Source organism: Malaclemys terrapin, chromosome 1 (assembly GCF_027887155.1).
Source record: "Malaclemys terrapin pileata isolate rMalTer1 chromosome 1, rMalTer1.hap1, whole genome shotgun sequence".
NCBI classification, from domain to species: domain Eukaryota; kingdom Metazoa; phylum Chordata; order Testudines; family Emydidae; genus Malaclemys; species Malaclemys terrapin.
The window spans coordinates 348,041,123-348,064,171 of NC_071505.1; the positions used below are offsets into that span (position 1 = coordinate 348,041,123).

The 23,049-nt window shown below is 46.6% G+C and overlaps 2 protein-coding genes across 2 annotated transcripts; both read left to right on the forward strand.

Annotated features, from left to right (window-relative positions):
- Positions 1 to 8,950: 8,950 nt before the first annotated feature.
- Positions 8,951 to 9,886, forward strand: LOC128832334 (olfactory receptor 51G2-like). Its single transcript, XM_054019626.1, has one exon. It carries the CDS (start codon positions 8,951 to 8,953, stop codon positions 9,884 to 9,886), a length of 936 nt encoding a protein of 311 aa, XP_053875601.1.
- Positions 9,887 to 21,722: 11,836 nt separating this feature from the next.
- On the forward strand, positions 21,723 to 22,658 carry LOC128832344 (olfactory receptor 51G2-like). The gene has a single exon (XM_054019637.1). It carries the CDS (start codon positions 21,723 to 21,725, stop codon positions 22,656 to 22,658), a length of 936 nt encoding a protein of 311 aa, XP_053875612.1.
- The last annotated feature ends 391 nt before the right edge of the window (positions 22,659 to 23,049 follow it).

Here is a 23,049-nt window from a genome sequence, read left to right on the forward strand (position 1 = left end):
TGTGTATATCATTTTGTAGTTGAAGTTATGAATATTGGCTGTGTACTTGTATCTCAATGTGTTTTGATTCTAAGTAGCTTCAGTGAAGCATTTGGTCAGCTTCTTGAGAAGGGACTATTCTCAGTAAGTGCCCAATCAAGAAACACTTAACTGACAAGGAACTTTGGGAGACGCCAATCCACATCTGAGCTTTCCTGGGAACATTCAAACTAACATGTAAACAATGGCCTGTAGGGAACTGAATCATGAATGGACATGTGACTTGCTCATGTGACTCCAAACTCCATCTTGTTGCTGTGATTTTGTACAGGAGAACCAAGGGGTTTCCGCCCACAAGAGAAAGAATATAAAAGGCCCTGGAAGCCCCTCCATTTTGTCTTCAGTCCTGCTTCTTACCTTTGGTGGATTCAGGGAAGAGCCAGGAGAATGATTAAATGATTAGAAAACCTGAGTGATAGACTCAAGGAGCTCAATTTATTTATCTTAACAAAGAGAAGGTTAAGGAGTGACTTGATCACAGTCTGTGAAAGGTTTAACAATGGGCTCTTCAGTCTAGCCGAGAAAGTTATAACAGGATCCAGTGGTTGGAAGCTGAAGTTAGACAAATTTAGACTGGAACTAAGGTGATTTTTTTTTTTAATAATGAGTGTAATTAATCTTTGGAACAATTGACCGAGGACCGTGGTAGATTCTCCAGCACTGACAATTGTTACGCTAAAATAATTGAGGCCATAGGCCAATGCCTTAGAGAGATTTCAGCTGTTTATTCCACATAGGGACAATTTGGGACACTGGGTGGAGAACCTGAACTCTTCCCAACACCCCTTGGGGATGAGGCCTGTCATTAGCACAGCCCCCTTTGAGGAGGGAGTTCTGGGCCCCTCCTGCAGCTCGGCAGTAAGAGGGGGAATCAGGATATGCTTTCAGAGGGAGAAGGATCTGGAGAGAGTTGCCTGGCCAAACAGAGCCCTGCTGGGCTGCCCCTTGGTTTGATCCTCACCCCACCCACTCCATGAGCAGTGAGAGCCACTTTAGCGCTGGATATAGATATCACACCCTGCATCCAAATTTCAACATCACCAAGTTAGGGACAGCTGGATCTGGGGGAGGAGGTTGTTTGGGTCCAGTAGAGAGCTAGCAGCAGGCATTTGGAGCTGGGCTTGGGTCACACCCATATCTATTAAGAATGTGCATGGCCTTGCTTAGCCAGTGTGTGCATGTCTCATGCCTGAACAAGGTGAGAGACCCTCTGAGCTGTGCCACAGGAACCCAGTGGCTCTGCGAGCCAGTCACTGTTATGTCCGGCTGTCTACGGCATAGCCCTATTCCTTAAGAGAGGAGGCTCTCCGACCCAGTGCAGAGGAAAACAGCATCTCTGCCATTGATGGACTGTGTGACCAGAAATGTCCCCTAACCAACCCTCAGTGCCTTCGTTTGTGGGTGCTCTGCTTGAGAGACGGCCAGAGGCACCAGTTCCTGGGATTTTATTGGGAGTTTCACATTATTTCCTGTATTTCTAAAAGTCCCAAATTCTGGAATCAAGAGACTGCTCAGGAATCTCAGCTTTCCATTTTCCTAAGAAAGTTTATTTAAAAAGTGAGTTGTAGACAACCTCGAAAACCTGCAGCAGGTGACCCCAAACACTCAGAAATGAGAGGCACATGAAAACGAATCCCACACTAGTATACTTTTAAATCTCATTATTTTTAAGCCAATTTCATGATTTTTTAGTGACATGACTCATAATTTTTAAGTGGGATTTGGCAATACTGTGCTCCCAGTTTAAAAGATCTGAAGAGCAAGTAGCAAAAGACACAAAAATTAAGAGCAATTTTTTAAAAATTACATTAGAAGCAGGAAGCCTGCCAAACGATGATGGGGCCACTGGACAATTGAGGTGCTGAAGGAACACTCGAGGAATATGAGGCTGTTGTGGAGAAGCTAAGTGAATTCTTTGCATCGGTCTTCACTGCAGAGGATGTGAGGGAGATTCCCACACCTGAGCCATTGTTTTTAGGTGACAATTTGAGGAACTGTCCCAGACTGAGGTGTCAGTAACATAAGAAAACATAAGAATGGCCCTACTGGGTCAGACCAAAAGTCCATCTAGCCCAGTATCCTGTCTGCTGACAGTGGCCAGTGCCAGGTGCCCCAGAGGGAATGAACAGAACAGGTAATCATCAAGTGATCCATCCCCTGTTGCTCATTCCCAGATTCTGGCAAACAGAGGCTAGGGACACCATTCCTGCCCATCCTGGCTAATAGCCATTGATGGACCTATCCTCCATGAATGTATCTAGTTCTTTTTTGAACCCTATTATGGTCTTGGCCTTCACAACATCCTCTGGCAAGAAGTTCCACAGGTTGACTGTGCATTCTGTGAAGAAATACTTTCTTTTATTTGTTTTAAACCTGCTGCCTATTAATTTCATTTGGTGACCCTAGTTCTTGTGTTATGAGAAGTAGTAAACAACATTTCCTTATCTACTTTCTCCACACCGTTCATGATTTTATAGATCTCAATCATATCTCCCCTTAGCCGTCTCTTTTCCAAGCTGAAAAGTCCCAGTCTTATTAATCTCTCCTCATACAGAAGCCATTCCATACCCCTAATCATTTTTGTTGAGGAGGTTTTGGAACAAACTGATAAATTAAACAGTAATAAATAACCAGGACCAGATGGGATTCACCCAAGAGTTCTGAAGGAGCTCAAATATCAAATTGCAGAACTACTCTCTCTGGTATATGATCTATGGCTTAAATCAGCCTCTGGGCCAGATGACTAGCAGATAGATAATGTGATGTTGATTTTTAAGCAAGGCTCAAGAGGCAGTCCTAGCATTACGGGCCAATAAACCTAATTTCAGTACCAGGCAAATTGGTTGAAACTATAGTAAAGATCAGAATGATCAGATACACAGATAAACATGATTTGCTGGGGAAGAATCAACACAGCTTTTCAAAGTGGAATCATGACTCACCCATCTGTTCTAATTCTTTGAGGGGGTCAACAAGCATGTGGACAAGGGGGATTCAGTGGATATAGCTTACTTGGACTTTCAGAAAGACTTTGACAAGGGTCCTCACCAAAGGCTCTTAAGCAAAATGAGCAGTCATAGGATAAGAAGGAAGGTCCTCTCGTGGATCAGTAACCGGTTAAAAGATAGGAAACAAAGGGTAGCAGTAAATGGTCACTTTGCAGAATGGAGAGAGGTAAATAGTGGGGTCCTCATAGGGTCTGTGCTGGGACCAGTGTTGTTCAACATATTAATAAATAATCTGGAAAAGGGGCTAAACTGTGAGGTGGCAAAATTTGTAGATGAGACAAAATGACTCAATATACTTAAGCGCAGAGCAGATAAAGAAGTTTTACAAAGAGCTCTCACTAATCTGGGTGACTGGGTAACAAAATGGCAGATGACATTCAATGCTGATAAGTGCGAAGCAATACACATTGGAAAACATAATCCCAACTATACATACAAAATGATGGGATCTAAATTAGCTGTTAGCACTCAAGAAAGAGATCGTGGAGTCATTGTGAATAGTTCTCTGAAAACATCCACTCAATGTGCAGCAGCAGTGAAAAAAATCAAACAGAATATTAGGAACCATTACAAAAGGGATAGATAACAAGACAGAAAATATCATATTGCCTCTATATAAAACCATGGTACACTCAGACCTTGAATACTGTCTGCCGTTCTGGTTGCCCCATCTGAAAAAAAAGATATATTAGAATTGGAAAAGGTACAGAGATGGGTGACAAAAATGTTTATAGGTATGAAACAGTTTCCATATGAGGAGACGTTAAAAAGAACGGGACTTTTCAGCTTAAGGGGTGATAAGATAGAGGTCTATAAAATCATGAGTGGTGTGGAGAAAGTGAATAAGAACGTGTTATTTACCCCTTCACATAACTCAGAAAACAGGGGTCAGCCATGAAGTTAATAGGCAGCATGTTTAAAACAAACAAAAGAAAGTACTTCTTCACACAATGCACAGTCAGCCCGTTTAACTCATTGCCAGGGGATAGTGTGAATGCCAAAAGTGTAACTGGATCCAAAAAAGAACCAGATAAGTCCATGGAAGATAGATCCATCAGTGGCTCTTAGCCAAGATGTTCAGGGACTGAACCCCATGCTGTGGGTGTCTCGAAACCTCTGACTGTCAGAAGATGGTTGCAGATGATGGAGAATGGATCACTTGATAATTACCCTGTTCTTTTCATTCCTCCTGAAGTACCTGGCATTGGCCACTGAAAGAAGACAGGACACTGGACTAGATGGACATTGGTCTGAATCAATATGGCCATTCTTATGTTCTTAAATTGTTGCTCTGATGGATGGGCTAGTGCAGACAAACCTTTGCCAGGGGATCCCTCTGTTATAGGGCTGGGGTAACCATCCTGGCAGATGTCTGTGGTAGGGTGACCATACGTCCTGTTTTGGCCAGGACAGTCAATTTTTTAAGCCCTCTCCCACCCACCCCAACTTCATTTTTCAAAGGGAGCCATTTGTCTTGGTTACTCTTGGTGACTTGATCAGTTGGGAGGAGGAAACAGGACAAATGCCCAGTTCTGTGAAAAAAGTGGGGAAGTGGGGAACCGAAGAATATTCGGGGAAGGTGAGTGGAGATGCCAGCGCCCAAAAGGGGATGAGATAGGGGAGGGGGAGGAAAATCAGTGTTCCGGTCAAAGATGACGGCTTCCTTAGCTCTGGGTGGCCCCTCTAGGGTTCCAGCCATGTGAAACAGTCTTGCTTGGGGCGGGAGGGAACTTCTTGGTTGAGCAGCTGAGGGTCTTTAGTTTTCTCATTGGTAACTACGGTCACCTTAAGTGCCTGTTCTGCATCGGAGGCCAACTTGGGGCTAGTGCTGCCACCTAGGGGTGAGGACCTGTAGCACGAGAGACAGAGGCTCATGGGTTGAGCTAGAGCTGGGCTGGAAAACAAATTTCTTTTTACTCTATGAAAAATTTTGACCCAAACTGAAATGCTTCCTTTTCATTCGCTTTTTTGGGCTGAGTTTTTATAGAAAAAGGATCATTCTGAAAGCTCAGCTGCCATGATGCTGCCCAGCTGCAACTGCCTGGATCCCGAAGAGAAATGGAGTCTTTTCATCTGCCTTGTCCTCATAACAGAAATGAAGGTGGCACTGACGGAGTCTATGGCTGCACTCTGCACTTAGGCTCCCTCCACCCTGTACAACGCCCCTTCAGCAGATCCTGTGGGCAGTGGCTACTGTGATGGGCCCTAGTAGCACATTTCTGGTGAACCTGTGCTAGCAGGGAGCTGGAGAGGGTCCTAGAGCAGGTGTGGAGGGCCAGAGATGGTGGGTGGGCCTAAGTATCAATGGATCACTGAGATCTGTGCCTAACTTTGGGGATCCCTGGGTCTTTTGTACCCCTTTTCATTCCTCAGGGAGAAGGGAAAGGACTGCCCCCTCCAGAACAATCTGTGGTAAATTTCCATGTAGAGAGCCTTGTGGAATCTCCCTTCCCTGGTCTGCACGCTGGGTTTGTAATGCAGGACAGGGGGCTGCTGGCGAGAAATCCGCTCCTATATTATTATTATTATTATTATTATTATTTATTATTATTTCAGCAAGATCACAGCTGTGACAGCATCATCATTACCACTCGGCCGCCTTAGAGGTAGCCCCGTGACTAATTGGAACCGTACGAACAGTGATGACAAGCCCGGATTCCAGGAATAGAGCCTGCAGCAGGGCTGGCGCTGCAATCCAGTTGGGCAGCATCACCCCACATCCCCTGTGATTTGGCCTCCTGCAGTTGGCCATTGGCCATGAGAGGGGTTAGAGCTGGTGCACACTAAGCCAAGCATCTCAGGTTCCCTGATGGCCAAGTGGCCCCAAAGGGAATGTGCAGGCATGCTTCATATAACCAGTTGTCTCCGTATCTGAACAGATACTGCCTGCTGCCCGTGCAACTTCTCTGATAACTCCTTGTCCTTTATGGTGAAGACGTCTAGTGTCAGTGGCTCTACGTCAAGCAGGAATTGGGTACGTTGGCAGCTTTCACTGTCTTTAAAATGCAAAGTGAAGGGAAATGGCTGCAGGCTCGCTTCATTCTAGATCCACTCTGATGGGGACCCAGGCAGGCCAAGGGACTTCAGACTTCCCCAGCGATGTCTGAGCATGTCAGTCTGAAGAGCTTCTCAGCATTGTGAACTCAGGAATGTGGCTGAAGCCCAGAAATAGCCACTGCCAGCATAAAGCTCTGGTGTTGTCTCTCCACCTCCCTGGGGTGGTGACCGAGAGACAGCTTTCCTCGAGCTATTATTTCTTTTCCAGAAGCCTGCCATTAAAGTAGGAAGAGCCAGACTGGTTTCACCTAATACAGCCATAGCATAAATACCCCAATAGTCAACCCAATATAGCAAACACATTCACTATGGCAGCTCAGCTCTATGTCTGTCCCAACGTCATTCCCTTGTGTTATGTATTTTATGAATACAGGACATGGACATTCAAAGAGAGAGAAAAAGAGAGTGAGAGCAATAGACCATGTTCATGTGTGAAATGAGTTTCCATTTCCATGAATATTCATGCATTTGACTTTGAAATTCACTTCCTGCAAACCCTCATCGTGCCTGAATAACAGGTGCTGGGGTCACTATGTACTGGAGAGTGAGAGCTCAGGGAATGAATATTTCATATACTGATCCCAATGCCTGTTACCACTCGGATAGGGGCTACAGACTGACAGAACAGAACCTGAGGAGAACCGGGCAGCTATTAACCCAAACATACACGACTTACTGGACTTTTGTTAAAACAACAAGGAATCTGGTGCCACCTTAAAGACTAACAGATTTATTTGGGCATAAGCTTTCGTGGGTAAAAACCTCACTTCTTCAGAGGAAAAGCTGCTTCCTCTCCTGGAATTGACACCTCCTCATGTATTATTGGGAGTGGACTACATCCACCCTGATTGAATTGGCCCTGTCAACACTGGTTCGCCACTTGCGAAGAAACTCCATCTGTAACTTTCACTCTATGCATCTGAAGAAGTGAGGTTTTTACCCATGAAAGCTTATGCCCAAACAAATCTGTTAGTCTTTAAGGTGCCACCGGACTCCTTGTTGTTTTTGCAGATACAGACTAACATGGCTACCCCCTGATACTGGACTTTTGTTAGCAGACAAGCAACTGCACAAGAGCTGATATGCTACAATCTTTTCAGGTTCTGAAGAAATCCAGATGACAAACACTACACTGTAAGTGACACTCTAACATGAGAAGGAGAAATCATTTCTGAAAGATGAGAGGGGAAAGAATGGGTTGATGTGTGTGTACCAAAGTACAGATGTGTAAATGTTAGGCCAAAACTTTTCATTGTAATACAAATATTACAAACTAAATTTTCATGACATGAATATATGTTGAGAGCCAGCTGCAGAGTTGTTGCAATCTCTATGGTAAGGAGCAGTGGTAACTTTGTGCTTAATGTCTTTTACTCTAGAAAGTATTTCAGAAGTTCTCCAAATATTATTTGAAATGGGTTTGTGCTATTAGCACTTTGTTCAGTGAACAGTTGTATGATACTGTCTACTGGTAAGTGACCAGAAGCTGTTTCTAACACTTACATTCAGGGTCATGAACACAATCATTCTCCAATACCTGTGCAAGACTTTCCAAAAAGTCCTGAGAGAAAAAGAACTGATAGTTTGTGTTTCACCAAACACTAGATTTGAGGTGCAGGAAAGGGGAGTCTAATAGAGGTTGCATGCAATTTACGCACATCACCTGTTACACAAGCATGACTGAAGTAAGTTGCACACTCAGCTTGATATTAGCACAAACCTAGTGTTTGCATGTTCACACTTTTGTGATGCCATCCCTTCCCCCGCTCAGCTGAAGTAACTCTCTGTGTTACCTTTCAACTTGCAAAAAATCTACAGACCCTTACATGGGGAGTGGATGCAGATCCTGTGAGGAGATAGAGAAGCTTGTAGGATGATGGAATTCCTGGATTCAGTGGACATGATCCAGGCAACGCACTTCAGCTTCTCTTGGATGGATTCTTGAGCATCAGAGTGTATCACCGGAAGCATTTGGTAAGGGAAAGTTGAATGAGCCCAGTTCTGACTGAATTTATGCATGCACATCTGGAATGACACAGTTGAAGTCAATGCTACTGAATTCAGAACCTGGCCCTTAGAATTTATTCCATGTACTGCAAAGAGGCAGTGGCATAATTTGAACACTCAGCAGTGGAGAAAATAAAATATATGCATATAATGAGGCAACAAAACGTGTTTATAAGTAGCTTCAAGCAGGACAGCTACATACAATGACTGTTTTCACCATGCACTTGCCATGTGTTTACAGTGTGATACATATGATATGATGGGCCACACTCAGAAATGGAGGGCCATAAAAGGTGAATTTAGGAAGGTCGCAACTATAAAATCACACAGTGCTCAAGTAGGCCGCGGAACTCAGAGTCACCAGATATCCATGGGGCCAAGAGCTAAGTAGGTTTCAAAGAGGGACTGGATGTTTATATGGCTAACCAGAAAAAAACAATAACAGTAGTGAGGATTTGTTTTTAAAAGTCTTGGAAGAACTCTAAACCTCCAGATTTACATCACAAAATATGTCTAAATAGTTGGTTTCAGGGGGAAACTTTCCCTAGGAGCAGATTATCTCATAGCTGCCTAATGCAGGGCTTCTTTCACCTTCTTCGGTATCATCTGGAACTGGCCACTGGTTACTGGGCTAGATGGACTGCAGGTCGGATCCAGTCTGACAGTGCCTATCTTCCTATTGGTGCTGCAAATCCATGACTATGTATTTGGTGATTTTCCATAAGCTCCTGGGAGTTTCTTAAGTTGCACTGAGAGCAGAAAAATGTCATGTTAAATATCATCTAGTCTCCTGTTCTTTTTTCTTTTAGGAAGGAAATCTTTGGAATGGCCTAGCCATCATGTCAGCTGTCAATGACACCAAATTCAACTCTGCAGTATTCCTTCTCACCGGGATACCTGGGCAGGAAGACGTCCATCTCTGGATTTCTATCCCCTTCAGCTTAATGTACATTATTTCGATAGTAGGAAATTCAGTCATTCTGTTCATTATAAAAACAGATCCAAGCCTCCATGAGCCCATGTACATTTTCCTTTCCATGTTGGCCGTCACAGACCTTGGCTTATCAATAGCCACCATGCCAACAATCTTGGGCATATACTTGTTTAACTCTAGGGAGATCAGCCTTAATGCCTGTTTTGCCCAGCTGTTCTTCATCCACTTTCTTGCAAAAATTGAATCCTCCGTGCTCGTGTTGATGGCCTTTGACCGCTTCATTGCAATCTGTAACCCACTGAGATATGCTTCCATCTTAACCCTGCCGAGAATAGTCAAGATGGGGTTGGGGTTTGTGGTAAGAGGGGTGGCTGTAGCATTACCATTCCCCTTTCTCCTGAAACGGTTGCGATACTGTCGAGCCAATGTCCTCTCCCATTCCTACTGCCTGCACCAGGAGGTCATGAAGGCAGCTTGTTTGGACATCTCCGTCAACACCATCTATGGCTTGTCTATGGCAATCTTCACAGTGGGGTTGGACTCGCTGCTCATCTTCCTCTCTTATGTGATGATCCTCAAAACAGTGCTGAGCATCACATCCCACACGGAGTGCCTCAGGGCCCTGAACACCTGCGTCGCCCACCTCTGCGCCGTCCTGCTCTTCTTCATACCAGACATTGGCCTGGCTGTGATACATAGATTCGGGAATAGCTCTTCTCACTTACTTAAGATTCTCCTGGGATACGTCTACCTGCTGGTTCCTCCCCTGATAAATCCAATTGTGTACAGCGTGAAAAGCAAACATCTTCGTGCGAGGATAATTAGGGTGTTCGTCAAGTGAAGGATCAGTTCATCACCAGCTCCGGCTCCTTTGACACAGGAAACAAAAATCATGAGTGACGGCCATTGCCAGCTATTCCATCCTGGTTCCTTTTCGTCTGAGGTTCCTTCCTTTGCCTCATCTCTTCCCCTAAAGCCCCACCCCTACTACTCTCTTTAACCGAGACTCTGCTCCCTCTTTCTGGCTGGAAGCCAGAGATGGGCCATGGTTAGAGCTGCCCAGAGAGCCACAGCCACTGTGAGGTGCCCCAGACCCTCCACATTTTACCCCCCAGGATGTACAAGCCAGGGAAGGGGACAGTCCGGGGTTCCTCACAGCAGCCTGTACTCCCAAAGAAGCTCTTACCATGGCCTGACTCGGGCCTGGCTGGAAGGCAGAGCATTGGGGAAAGTGGAGAAACAGGGGGCAGGGCTTAGCGTGAAGAGGCGGGGTACAGGGTGGGGCTCCAGTGGAAAAAGGGGAGTAGGGGATGTGGCAAGTCTGAAACAAATCTCACCCCAGCAAGCAAGACAGTGGGGATGTTCCTGAGTGAAGGAGGAAGATGGGGCTGGAGAGCCTGTGTTTTGGAGAAGACAAAATTAATGTGACCCTATGAAGGTGGCTCCTCTTAAGTCTCCCAGGCTGAGAGTAAATCACTGCAAGGATCTCAGAGGGAAGGTCAGTGTGACTACAGGGCTACCTGAGGACTGAAGGAGGCACCCTGGGGTGGCATCTGTCCTCAGGGACTTTGCCAGAGTGTGCTGTGCTCTAGGAAGCTGTTATCAATGGGATTATGTGTGATACTATTGACATGAACTATGACTGTATAGATCATTGTTGCAACCAAGGTCCTATAGTGGCACCAAATCTTGTACAAAGGAGGTCAAGTAAGGTGTCTATGAAAATGTTTCATAGTAGGAGCCGTGTTAGTCTGTATCCGCAAAAAGGAGAGGAGTACTTGTGGCACCTTAGAGACTAACAAATTTATTTGAGCTGTCAAAGTTAGACTCAGGACTCACAGTTTGTCAGACCACTCTGTTTTATTAGCACAGCGCTTTGCTAATACATTCAGATAATGTGAGCCCCCATGCAAGACACAAACAGTCTTATTTATACAGACAAAAGGGCGCGAACCAAACAAAGGGACAAAGAGAGCAAAACTGCAAAATTTACCTGGGGCACAACACGCACATCCCACCTCCCCACCAACTCCCATCGATCCAAGGCCAACACTTCACCCATCGCTCCCAAGTGGAGCAATTGCTCCATCCCAATGTCTGCCCTCCCGACACCCTGATCACAGCACCCCCCACCTCCACTCAAAGGCACACACAGCACTCTTCAATTCATTCTATTTCTTTAATATAATTCATTTCACTTTCACAGACCATAAGCTTTTGTGGGCTACAGCCCACTTCTTCAGATTCATAGAATACTATATGTTCCATTCTATGCATCTGAATAAGTGAGCTGTAGCCCATGAAAGCTTATGCTCAAATAAATTTGTTAGTCTCTAAGGTGCCACAAGTCCTCCTGTTCTTTTTATGAAAAGGTTGTGATTTGCTGGTTATGATTATGCTATCTGTATGTGTGTATCATTTTTGTGTTGAAAGTTATAAGTATTGGCTCTACACTGTCTGTATTTCAAACTTGTGCTATGCTTCTGGGTGACACCCCAGACAATTTGGCATCAGCACTGCCTAGTCTGTTTGATGGCCCATTAAGGATGATCAGCTATAGCAGGGATCCGCAACCTCTGCACGCCTGGCTGAGTCATAAGGTGTATCTCCCTTCTCTCAGTGGGTCAATTGTATAGCTCAGGGATTGGCAACCTTTGGCACGCGGCTCGCCAGGGTTAGTACCCTGGCAGGCCTGGCCAGTTTGTTTACCTGCTGCATCTGCAGGTTCAGCCGATCGTGGCACCCACTGGCCGCGCTTTGCTGTTCCTGGCCAATGGGGGCTGTGGAAAGCGGGGGCCAGCACATCCCTCAGCCCACGCCACTTCCCGCAGCCTCCATTGGTCTGGGATGGCGAACTGCGGCCAGTGGGTGCCGCGATCGGCCGAACCTGGCAGGTAAACAAACCGGCCAGGCCTGCCAGGGTGCTTACCCTGGCGAGCCGCGTGCCAAAGGTTGCCAATCCCTGAGCTATACAATTGACCCATTGAGAGAAGGGAGATACACCTTATGACTCAGCAAGGTGTGCAGAGACATGCCTATGGAGAGAACACTAAGACTTCCAACCCATGTGCTGGCAGCTTGTGTCTGGAACAAAGGAAGCACAGGCCCCTTGGCAAGAAACTATAAAAGGCAGCTCCATCTTCTCCATCTTGTCTTCAGTCCTGCTTCTTACTTCTGGAGGAATTTTGCTACAAATAGAAGCTCTACACAAAGGACTGAATGACCCATCCCAACTGTGGATGTATCACAGAGACTTGATTTGAGCCTGCAGTTTATTCCATCACTGCTACAAGCCTTAACCAAGAACTTTACCATTACTGTATGTAATTGATTACTTTAACCAATTTTAGCTGTCATCTATATTTTTTTCTTTTTATGAATAAACCTTTAGATTTTAGATGCTAAAAGATTGGCAACAGCACGATTTGTGGGTAAGATCTGACTTGTATATTGACCTGGGTCTGGGGCTTGGTCCTTTGGGATCAGGAGAACCTTTTTTCTTTTACTGGGGCATTGCTTAAACAACTTTTGGTTAGCCAGTGGGGTAAAACCGAAGTCCTCTCTGTTCGGCTGGTTTGGTGTCTTAGTAATAAAGGACACCCTGCCGTGGGCTGTGACAGCCCTGCTCCAAGCAATTTGTCCTGAACTGATACTCTCAGTGGTGTCCCACCAGTGGCCGCATTGTTACAGCAGGTCAGCCCAGCCCCCAGGCTGCTCTAAACTCTGCTGCGGTAGGGTGAGAACAGGCCAGGGACTCAAACCCCTGTAACTGGCTCCTTGCCATCCTCAGTCTCTACAGCACAGTGCGGAGCTCGGCTGGCACAGCAAAGAATCCAGCCAGGCCTGTCACCACTCAGGTGACTGGAAGTCTGGTTCTGTGCTCCAGACACTGCTCTGTGACTCAGGACTGATGGGCTTGATTCTCTTTCCATGTGCCACCGTGGCCAAGCCATTGGCTTTCTCTGAGCCTCTGCACAGGTGGATAATAGCCCTGCCCTGCCTCACAGCGGTGGCGGGAGGATAAATACATTCAAGGTGCTCAGATACTCTGAGACCCTAAGATCAGGGTTATGTCAGGGTTCCACAGAGCAACACCTCTGACATTGGTCTATAAAAGGCTTCTTATCACAGCCTCCTGTGACAGCTGCTTCTGGGAAGCCCTGTGATTCCAGTACCTTAGTGTCTGTGGCAGATGTGGGGGTGCTGGGGGTGACAGTGGGGGTTAGTTAGTGGATTTCTGAGGGGAGTGATTGAGTGTCACAGGGATGCCAGGAGCTTCAGCACAGTCACCTGATCAGTATTTGCAACCTGTTGAGGCTTAATGAGTCTAACTGCCAAACAATGGAGCAAGTGTCACTGGGGCCTCATCTTAGAGTCTGGCTGAGAGGAAGCAGTCTGAGGACAAAGGTCAGTTTCACACCTTGGCCCTGTAACATGGGCATGGCTGAGCACTGTGGTGACTGGGCCCAGGCTCACACAGGTTTCAGCAAAGGCTCCTTCCACAAGAAAGGAGCAAACAGATGGGAAGATGCTCTCAGAGACACAGGGAAACTAGTCCTGGTCCCAAGAGCTCCTTGGCTTTCCACAAGAATGTAAGTTGGACCGGTTCTGTTCCTCTATCTCCAGAGCAAAGCCTGTCTAACTCATTTTATAGTGATACGTGAGATAGATGAGTGTAGACGTGTGACAGCTGCCTGTTATTTTAAAACCATTTTCTCTAATGCTTTGTGCAAGTTGACAATAAACCTCCTACTTTAAAGGAGGGTGGGGTTAACTGTATAGCTCTGGTCTCAAACCCCCTAAAGGGAAGAGTCCGGGCTGTCGAGTCGAATGTGCATGGTGATAATTGTGACGTTGCAATCTATATGTTTATGGAAATATGCTTATGAGTGTAAATATCTTTCGTGCTAAATATGCCATGTAACATGTCTTTGCAACGGTTATGATCCACTGAACATATTATTCCTATTTCTATACATGTATCATTTTTATATCTGAAGTTATAAGTGTTGGCTCTGTTAGGCAAGAGTTAAAAATTCAGTTAGCAGCTAAACCAAAAACCCACGTAACTAACAAGCAGAAACACCAGAAGCCCAAGGACACTGACAACTGTAAACACTTAATAAACGTACATGGTCAAATGTCCACCCAGGAACTCGGCTCTTAAAAAAGAACAAGCCCTCCCTTCACAGCCCTGCAGATATCTGCAAACACTCACCCCCAACACACCCCTTCGCCTTAAGGTAGTCATAAATAATTAATGTAATCAAAACTCTTTAATGCGTAGGTTCTGTTCCTGTCACTGTCATGTTAAGTGCGTTCTCTGTCTCTAAAACAATGTTTGTCTCTGTAAAAACAAAATAAATGCAAATAAAGTAATAAAAAGTGGTATATAATTGGTCACTGTAACCCCAGACCTTTAAAGCTGCTTGTCAGTCTTCCCGATACCGTAAATAAACCTTCAGTATTGTCTGTGCCTGCCTGATTCCTGGGGAAAAACATCTCTTTGGTTCACAGCCCGATGCTTGTATTTGAAGTGTTTGCTGTAGGAAACACATAAGGGAGATTTTGCCAACATATTGTGAAGGGATGATTCAAGTAATTGGGAATACTTAACTAACAATGGACTTTGGGAGACGCCAATCCACATCTGAACTTTCTTGAGAATGTTCAAACTAACATGTAAACAATGGTGTTGGCCTGCAAAAAGCTGAATCGTTCATGGACATATGACCATGGCACCTGGAACTGGAATCCATCTTTAACCTGGTGCTTTTCCATTTAGAAGGAGGGGTGGGAACCCAGAGAGAGACAAAGGATTCCCGCACTGTGCCAAAGCTAGAAAAGGGGGTGGAACAGAACAAAGGCCCCAGTCATGTGGAATCCCCTGCTTTTTACATCAGATGCCTGCTGGAACTAACAAGGACTGTACCAAGGGAAAGGATTGGTCCCACACTGTGAAGGAGTCTAGTCTGTGAGGTTTAGTCTCCCAGAAAGACTGGCTACCGGTTGCTGGGAAAGTCCCTGTTAACTGACAAGCCCCTGGACTAAGTGAATCTTAGTTTCTGTGAATTGCAGGGGCTGTGGCGCAACCTCTTGGTCTGTGCTGGAGCCGACTGGTGTGTCTAGCTCAGCAAGACGGGAGTGGAGGGAAGCCTTTTCTGGCAGGGGGGTTTGTTCTCAGTGGTATCCCAGCACATCTAGTGGCAGTCTTGAGGGAGTTTCTGTGACGCAACCCCTCACAATAATCTTTTAGCATAGATGACGTGTTGTTCCCAGCTGGAAGAGTGGGACAATTTTGAGACGCCCCCCAAGACAGAAAAGGACCTGTTTAAGAGGGTAAAGAGACCATATATCCCAGTTTTACTGTGACAATCCCAATTCTTCTTGGCCAGTGTATATCCTTGTTGAGTGCCTATCAGGATTCAAGATAACATTCCACTCGAGACAATTATTAACTGGGTCCAAAATAACTAGGTAAGTTTATGGAAGATAGTTCCATCAGTGGCTTTTAGGCAAGATAGTCAGGGACGCAACCCCATGCTGTGGGTGTCTCGAAATCACTGACTGTCAGAAGATGGGAGCAGATGATGGAGGATGGATCACTTGATAATTGCCCTGTTCTGTCCATTCCCTGCGAAGCACCTGACATTGGCCACTGTCAGAAGAGAGGACACTGGGCTAGATGGACATTGGTCTGAATCAATATGGCCACTCTTCTGTTCTTAAATTGTTCCTGTGGTAGATGGGCTGGTGCAGACAAACCTTTTCTGGGAGCTCCCTCTCTTATAAAGCTGGTGTAACCACCCAAGCAGATGTCTGTGTTAGGGTGACCATACGTCCTGTTTTGGCCAGGAGAGTCCATTTATTAAGCTCTCTCCCAGCCACCCGAACTTCTTTTTTCAAAAGGAGGCATTTGTCTAGTTTGCTTTTGGTGACTTGAGGAGGAAACGGGACAAATGCCCAGTTCTGTGAAAAAAGTGGGGAAGTGGGGAACGGAAGAATATTCGGGGAAGGTGAGTGGAGATGGGGGGTGGGGGAAGAGCAGCGTTCCAGCCAAAGGTGACAGCTTCCAGAGCTCTGGGTGGGCCCAGCGCCGGCTATAGGTTTTTTGCCACCCAAAGCAAAAAAAATTTTGGCTGCCCCCCCATCCCACCCGCACCCCCTGATGCCCCAGCCCTGGACTCCCCCCCCCCCACACTCCTTGCTGTCCCAGCCCTGGGCTTCATCTCACCAGTGCTGACTCCGCCCGCTCCCCCCTCGCCTCCAGCCGGTCCGGTCCTGGCAGGGTCGGGGTAAGCAGTGGGGCTCCCGAGCCGCACCTCAGCCAGGGTCCCTCCAGCCAGGGCTCCTGCCTCCAGGACTGTCCGGGACCTGGGACGGCAGAGCTGGGGGACCGTGCGGCAGGGGGAGGAGGAGCCGGGGCAGGGCAGCCCCAGAGGGAGCGGAATCCCTGAGAGCAGGACGCGGGCCTCTCATGGCAGCGCCCCGGGCACCGGTCCCCACTATGGCCCCACTGCTGCTGCTGCTCCTGGCCACCCTGCCGCAGTCCCTGGGTGGCTCGGGGCGCTTTGCCCAGCCCCAACGCGGCGCTGGGGGGCGGCCGCCCTGCGGCACCTGCAGGCAGCTCCGTGCAACCCGCGGGGCGGCCCCCCAGCCCGAGTGTCCCATGCTCGGAGCCCGCCCAGCCATAAGGTGCGGGCGCTGCTCCCTGACGCGAATGGCAGCGGCCCCAGGGGTCCCTGGTACGGGATGCACTGCTCCTGCCAAGGCCCGCTGTAGGCTTTTGCTGCCACAAGCGCAAAAAAAAAAAAAAAAAAAGGGGGCTGGCTGGAGTGCTGCCCCTGAAAATGTGTCACACTAAGCACCTGCTTGGTTTGCTGGTGCCTGGAGCCGGCCCTGGGTGGGCCCCTCTAGGGTTCCAGCCATGTGTAACAGTATCACGTGTGGGGGGGACATTCTTGGTTGAGCAGCTGAGCGTCTCCAGTTTTCTCATTGGTAAATATGGTCACCCTAAGCGCCTGTTCTTCATGGGAGGGCGACTCAGGGCTAGCACTGCCACCTAGTGGTGAGGTCCTGTAGCATGAGGGACAGAGGCTCATGTGTTGAGCTAGAGCTGGGCTGGAAAACACAGTTTTTTTTCACTCCATGAACATTTTTGACCTTGTAAGGGTTCCCTCCACACTCTGAAATTTAGGGTACAGACATGGGGACCCTCATGAAAGATCCCCTAGGCTTATTTCTACCATCTTAGGTTAAAAACTCCCCAGGGCACAAATCCTTCCTTGTACCTTGGATTAGGTAACACTGCCACCACCAAGTGATTTAAACAAACGTTGAGAGAGGGACACTTAGAGCCCTACCTTCCCCAAATATCCCCCCAAGCTCCTACACCCCTTTTCCTGGGCAGACATGAGAATAATCCCCCAAGTCCCTACATCCCCTTTCCTGGGGAGGCTTGAGAATAATATCCTCACCAATTGGTATAGGTGAACACAGACCCAAACCCTTGGATCTTAAAATGATGAAAAATCAGTCAGGTTCTTAAAAGAAGAATTTTAATTAAAGAAAAGGTAAAAGAATTACCTCTGTAAAATTGGGATGGTAAGTACTTTACAGAATAACAAAGGACTCAAGAACATAGAGGATCTCCCCTCTAGAAAAAACCTTAAAGTTACAAATCCAGGGACAAAACCTCCCTCTAGACAAGGAAAATCACAAGCCAAAATAAAAGTAAGCTAACACATTTCCTTATTATTACTTACTAATTCCAATTGAGTTGGATTGCTTGCCTTCTTGATCTGTTTCTGGCAAGCACACAGAACAGCCAGACAAAAGAACAGACAAAACAAAGCCTTTTCCCCCTCCCCAGATTTGAAAGTATCTTGTCCCCGTATTGGTCCTTTGGGTCAGGTGCCAGCCAGGTTACCTGAGCTTCTTAACCCTTTACAGGTAAAAAGATTATGTGCCTCTGGCCAGGAGGGATTTTATAGTACTGTACACAGAAAGGTGGTTACCCTTCCCTTTATAGTTATGAGAGACCCAAACTGAAATGTTTCCTTTTCATTCACGTTTTTGGGCTGAGTTTTCATAGAAAAAGGATCATTTTGCTCTGAAAGCTCAGCTGCCGTGATGCTGAAAAGCTGCAACCGCCTGGATCCCCAAGAGAAACGGGAGTCTTTTCATCTGCCTCGTCCTCGTCACGTAAATGAAGGTTGGACCGATGGAATCTATGGCTGCACTCTGCACTTCCCATCTCTGTGCAGCCCACTTCACCCTGTACAGCGCCTCTACAGAAGTTACTGCAGGCAGTGGCTACTGCGGTGGGCCCTGGTAGCACATCACTCATGAGCCTGCGCTAGCAGGGAGCTGGAGAGGGTCCTAGAGCAGGTGTGGAGGCCCAGAGATTGTGGGTGGGGGGCCGAGCTACCAGTGGATCACTGAGATCTGTGCCTAACTTTGGGGATCCCTGGATCCTTCGTACCCCTTTTCATTCCTCAGGGAGAAGGGAAAGGACCGCCCCCCCCGGAACAATCCGAGGGGAATTTCCATGTAGGGAGCCTTACGGAATCTCCCTTCCCTGGTCTGCACTCTGGGTTTGTAATACAGGACAGGGCAGTGCCGGGGAGAAATCTGGTCCTATATTATTACTATTATTATTATTATTATTATTATTATTATTATTATTATTATTTCAGCAAGATCACAGCTGTGACAGCAGCATCATTACCACTTGGCTGCCTTAGAGGTACCCCTGTGACTATTCGGAACCGTATGAACAGTGATGACAAGCCCGGATTCCAGGAATAGAACCTGCAGCAGGGCTGGCGCTGCAGTCCAGTTGGGAAGCGTCACCCCACGACCCCTGTGATTTGGCCTCCTGCAGTTTGCCATTGGTTATGAGAGGTGTTAAAGCTGGTTCACACAAAGCCAAGCACCTCAGATTCCCTGATGGCCAAGTGGCCCCCAAGGGAATGTGCAGGCATGCTTCATAAAGACAGTTGCCTCCCTATCTGAACAGATACTGCCTGCTGTCCATTCAGCCTCTCTGATAACTCTTTGTCCTTTGCGGTGAAGACGTCTAGTGTCAGTGGCTCCACGTCTAGCAGGAATTGGGTACGTTGGTAGGTTTCACTATCTTTAAAGTGGAGGGTAAAGGCTGCAGGCTGGCTCCATTCTGAATCCACTCTGATGGAGACCCGGGCAGGCCGAGGGACTTCAGACTTCCCCTGCAATGTCAGAGCATGTCAGTCTGAAGAGCTTCTCAGCATTGTGAACTCAGGAACACGGCTGGAGCCCAGAAATAGCCTCTGCCAGCATAAAGCTCTGGTGTTGTCTCTCCACCTCCCTGGAGTGGTGACCGAGAGACAGCTTTCCTTGAGCTATTATTTCTTTTCCAGAAGCCTGCCATTAAAGTAGGAAGAGCCAGACTGGTTTCACCTAATACAGCCATAGCATAAATACCCCAATAGTCAACCCAATATAACAAACATTCATTATCTCAGCTCAGGTCTATGTCTGTCCCAATGTCATTCCCTTGTGTTATATATTTTATGAATACAGGACATGGACATTCAAAGAGAGAGAAAGAGAGAGAGAGAGTGAGAGCAATAGACTATGTTCGTGTGTGAAATAAAGTTCCATTGCCATGAATATTCATGCATTTGACTTTGAAATCCACTTCCTGCAAACCCTCCTTGTGCCTGAATAACAGGTGCTGGGGTTACTATATACTGGAGAGTGAGAACTCAGGGAATGAGTATTTCATATACTGATCCCAATGCCTGTTACCACTCGGATAGGGGCTACAGACTGACAGAACAGAACCTGAGGAGAACCAGGCAGCTATTTACCCAAAGATAGAGGAGTTACTGGACTTTTGTTGGAAGACGAGCAACTGAATGAGGGCTTAGACTTGCAATCATTACAGGTCCTGAAGAAATCCAGATGACAAACACTACGCTGTAAGTCACACTCTAACACGAGAAGGAGAAATCATCTCTGAAAGATGAGGGGAAAGAAATGGTCGACATGTGTGTACCAAAGTACAGATGTGTAAATGTTAAGCCAAAACTTTTCATTGTAATACAAATATTATAAAGTAATCTTTCATGACATGAATATATGTTGAGAGCCAGCTGCAGAGTTGCTGCAATCTCTAAGGCACGGAGAAAGTGGTAACTTTGTGCTTAATGGCTTTTACTCTGGAAAGTATTTCAGAAGTTCTCCAAATAGTATTTGCAATGGGTTTGAGGTATTAACACTTCATTCAGTGAATAGTTGTATGATACTGTCTCCTGGTAACTGACCAGAAGCTGTTTCTAACACTTACATTCAGGGTCATGAACACAATCCCTCTGCAATACCTGGGTAAGACTTTACAAAAAGTCCTGAGAGAAAAGAACTGACAGTTTGTGTTTCAGCAAACACTAGAGCTGAGGGTTAGGAAAGGGGAGTGTAACAGTGGTTGTATATAATTTATGCCCATCACTTGTTACACGAGCATGGCTGAAGTAACTTGCACACTCAGCTTGATATTAGTGCAAACTTAGTGTTTGCATATTCACACTTTTGTGATGCCAACCCTTCCCCACCCAACTGAAGTAACTCGCTGTATTACCTTGCAACTTGCAAAAAATCTACAGACCTTAACATGGGGAGAGGATGCAGATCCTGTGAGGAGGTAGAGAAGCCTGTGGGATGATCAAATTCTCTGGATTCAGTGGACATTAGCCAGGCAACGCACTTCAGCTTCTCTTGGAGGGATTCTTGTGGGTCAGAGTGTATCACGGGGAGCATTTGGTAAGGGAAAGTTAAATGAGCCCAGTTCTGATGGAATATACACATGTAAATCTGGATTGACAGAGTTGAAGTCAATGCTACTGAATTCAGAACCTGGCCCTAAGAATTTATCCCATGTACTGCAAAGAGGCAGTGGCCTAATTTGTATTGTCGGGGGTGGAGAAAATAATATATATATATAATGAGGCAATGAAACATTTTTATAAATAGATTCAATGCAGGACAGATAAATACGACTGTTTTCACCATGCACTTGCCGTGGGTTTACCCACATGTGATCACACAATGGGCCACACTCAGAACTGGAGGGCCAGAAAGGGTGTCTGTGCGAATGTCACAATTGTAGAATCGCACAGTGCTCAAGTAGGCTGTGGAACTCCCAGCCACAAGATATCAATGGGGCTAAGAGCTTAGCAGGATTCATAGAGGGACTGGATGTTTATATGGGTAACCAGAAAAACAAATTACATTAGTGAGGATTAAAAAAAAAAAAGTCTTGGAAGGACTATAACCTTTCCTGATTTACACCATAAAATATGTCTAACTAGTGGGTGTCAGGGGGAAATTTTCCCTGGGAGCAGGTTATTCATAGCTGCCCATTGCAGGGTTTCTTCCACCTACCTCTGAAGCTTCTGGAACTGGCCAATGGTTAGTGGGCTAGATGGACTGCAGGTCTTACGCAGTCTGGTAGTGACTATCCTCCTAGTGATGCCGCAAATCCAAGACTATGTATTTGCTGATCTTCCTTAAGCTCCTGGGAGTCTCTCAAGTTGCACTGAGAGCAGAAAAATGTCTTGTTAAATATCAACTAGTCTCCTGTTCTTTTTTCTTTTAGGAAGGAAAACTCAAAACTCTTTTGAACAGCCCAGTGCATTATGTCAGCTGTCAATGACACCAGATTCAACTCTGCAGTGTTCCTTCTCACCGGGATACCGGGGAAGGAAGACATATATCTCTGGATTTCTATCCCCTTCAGCATAATGTATGTTATTTCGATAGTAGGAAATTCAGTCATTCTGTTCATTATAAAAACAGATCCAAGCCTCCATGAGCCCATGTACATTTTCCTTTCCATGTTGGCCGTCACAGACCTTGGCTTATCGATAACCACCATACCGACTATACTGGGCATATACTTGTTTAACTCTAGGGAGATCAGCCTTAATGCCTGTTTTGCCCAGCTGTTCTTCATCCACTTTCTTGCAAAAATTGAATCCTCTGTGCTCTTGTTGATGGCCTTTGACCGCTTTATTGCAATCTGTAACCCACTGAGATATGCTTCCATCTTAACCTTGCCGATAATAGCCAAGATGACATTGGTGTTTGTGCTAAGAGGGGTGACCGTAGCATTACCATTCCCCTTTCTGCTGAAACGGTTGCGATACTGTCGAGCCAATGTCCTCTCCCATTCCTACTGCCTGCACCAGGACGTCATGAAGTTGGCTTGTTCAGATATCAAAGTCAACACCATCTATGGCATGTTTACTACAGTCTTCACATTGGGGTTGGACTCGCTGCTCATCTTCCTCTCTTATGTGATGATCCTCAAAACAGTGCTGAGCATCGCATCCCACGCGGAGTGCCTCAGGGCCCTGAACACCTGCGTCTCCCACCTCTGCGCCGTCCTGCTCTTCTACATACCAGACATTGGCCTGGCTGTGATACACAGATTCGGGAATAGCTCTTCTCACTTATTTAAGATTCTCCTGGGCTATGTCTACCTGCTGGTACCCCCCCTGATAAATCCAATTGTGTACAGCGTGAAAAGCAAACATCTTCGTGCGAGGATAATCAGGGCATTTGTCAAGTGAAGGATCAGTTAATCACCCAGCTCTAGCGCCTGTGACCCAGGAGAAAAAAACATGAGTGACGGCCATGGCCAGATATTTCATGCTGGTTCCTTTTCCCCTGAGGCTCCTCCCTTTGCCTCATCTCTTCCTCTAGGGCCCCACCCCTACAACTCCCCTTTACTGAGACTCTGCTCCCTCTTCTGGCTGGAAGCCAGAGTTTGGCCATGGTTAGACCTGCCCAGAGAGCCACAGCCACTGTGAGGTGCCCCAGACCCTCCACATTTTACCCCTCAGGATGTACAAGTCAGGGAAAGTGGACAGTCCAGGGTTCCTCACCGCAGCCTGTGCTCCCGGAGCAGCTCTTACCATGGCCTGACTCTGGCCTAGCTGGAAGGCGGAGCATTGGGGAAAG

Coding starts and splice junctions, on each gene's coding strand:
- LOC128832334 (XM_054019626.1), top strand. CDS start 8,951: ATGTCAGCTGTCAATGACACCAAATTCAACTCTGCAGTATTCCTTCTC.
- LOC128832344 (XM_054019637.1), top strand. CDS start 21,723: ATGTCAGCTGTCAATGACACCAGATTCAACTCTGCAGTGTTCCTTCTC.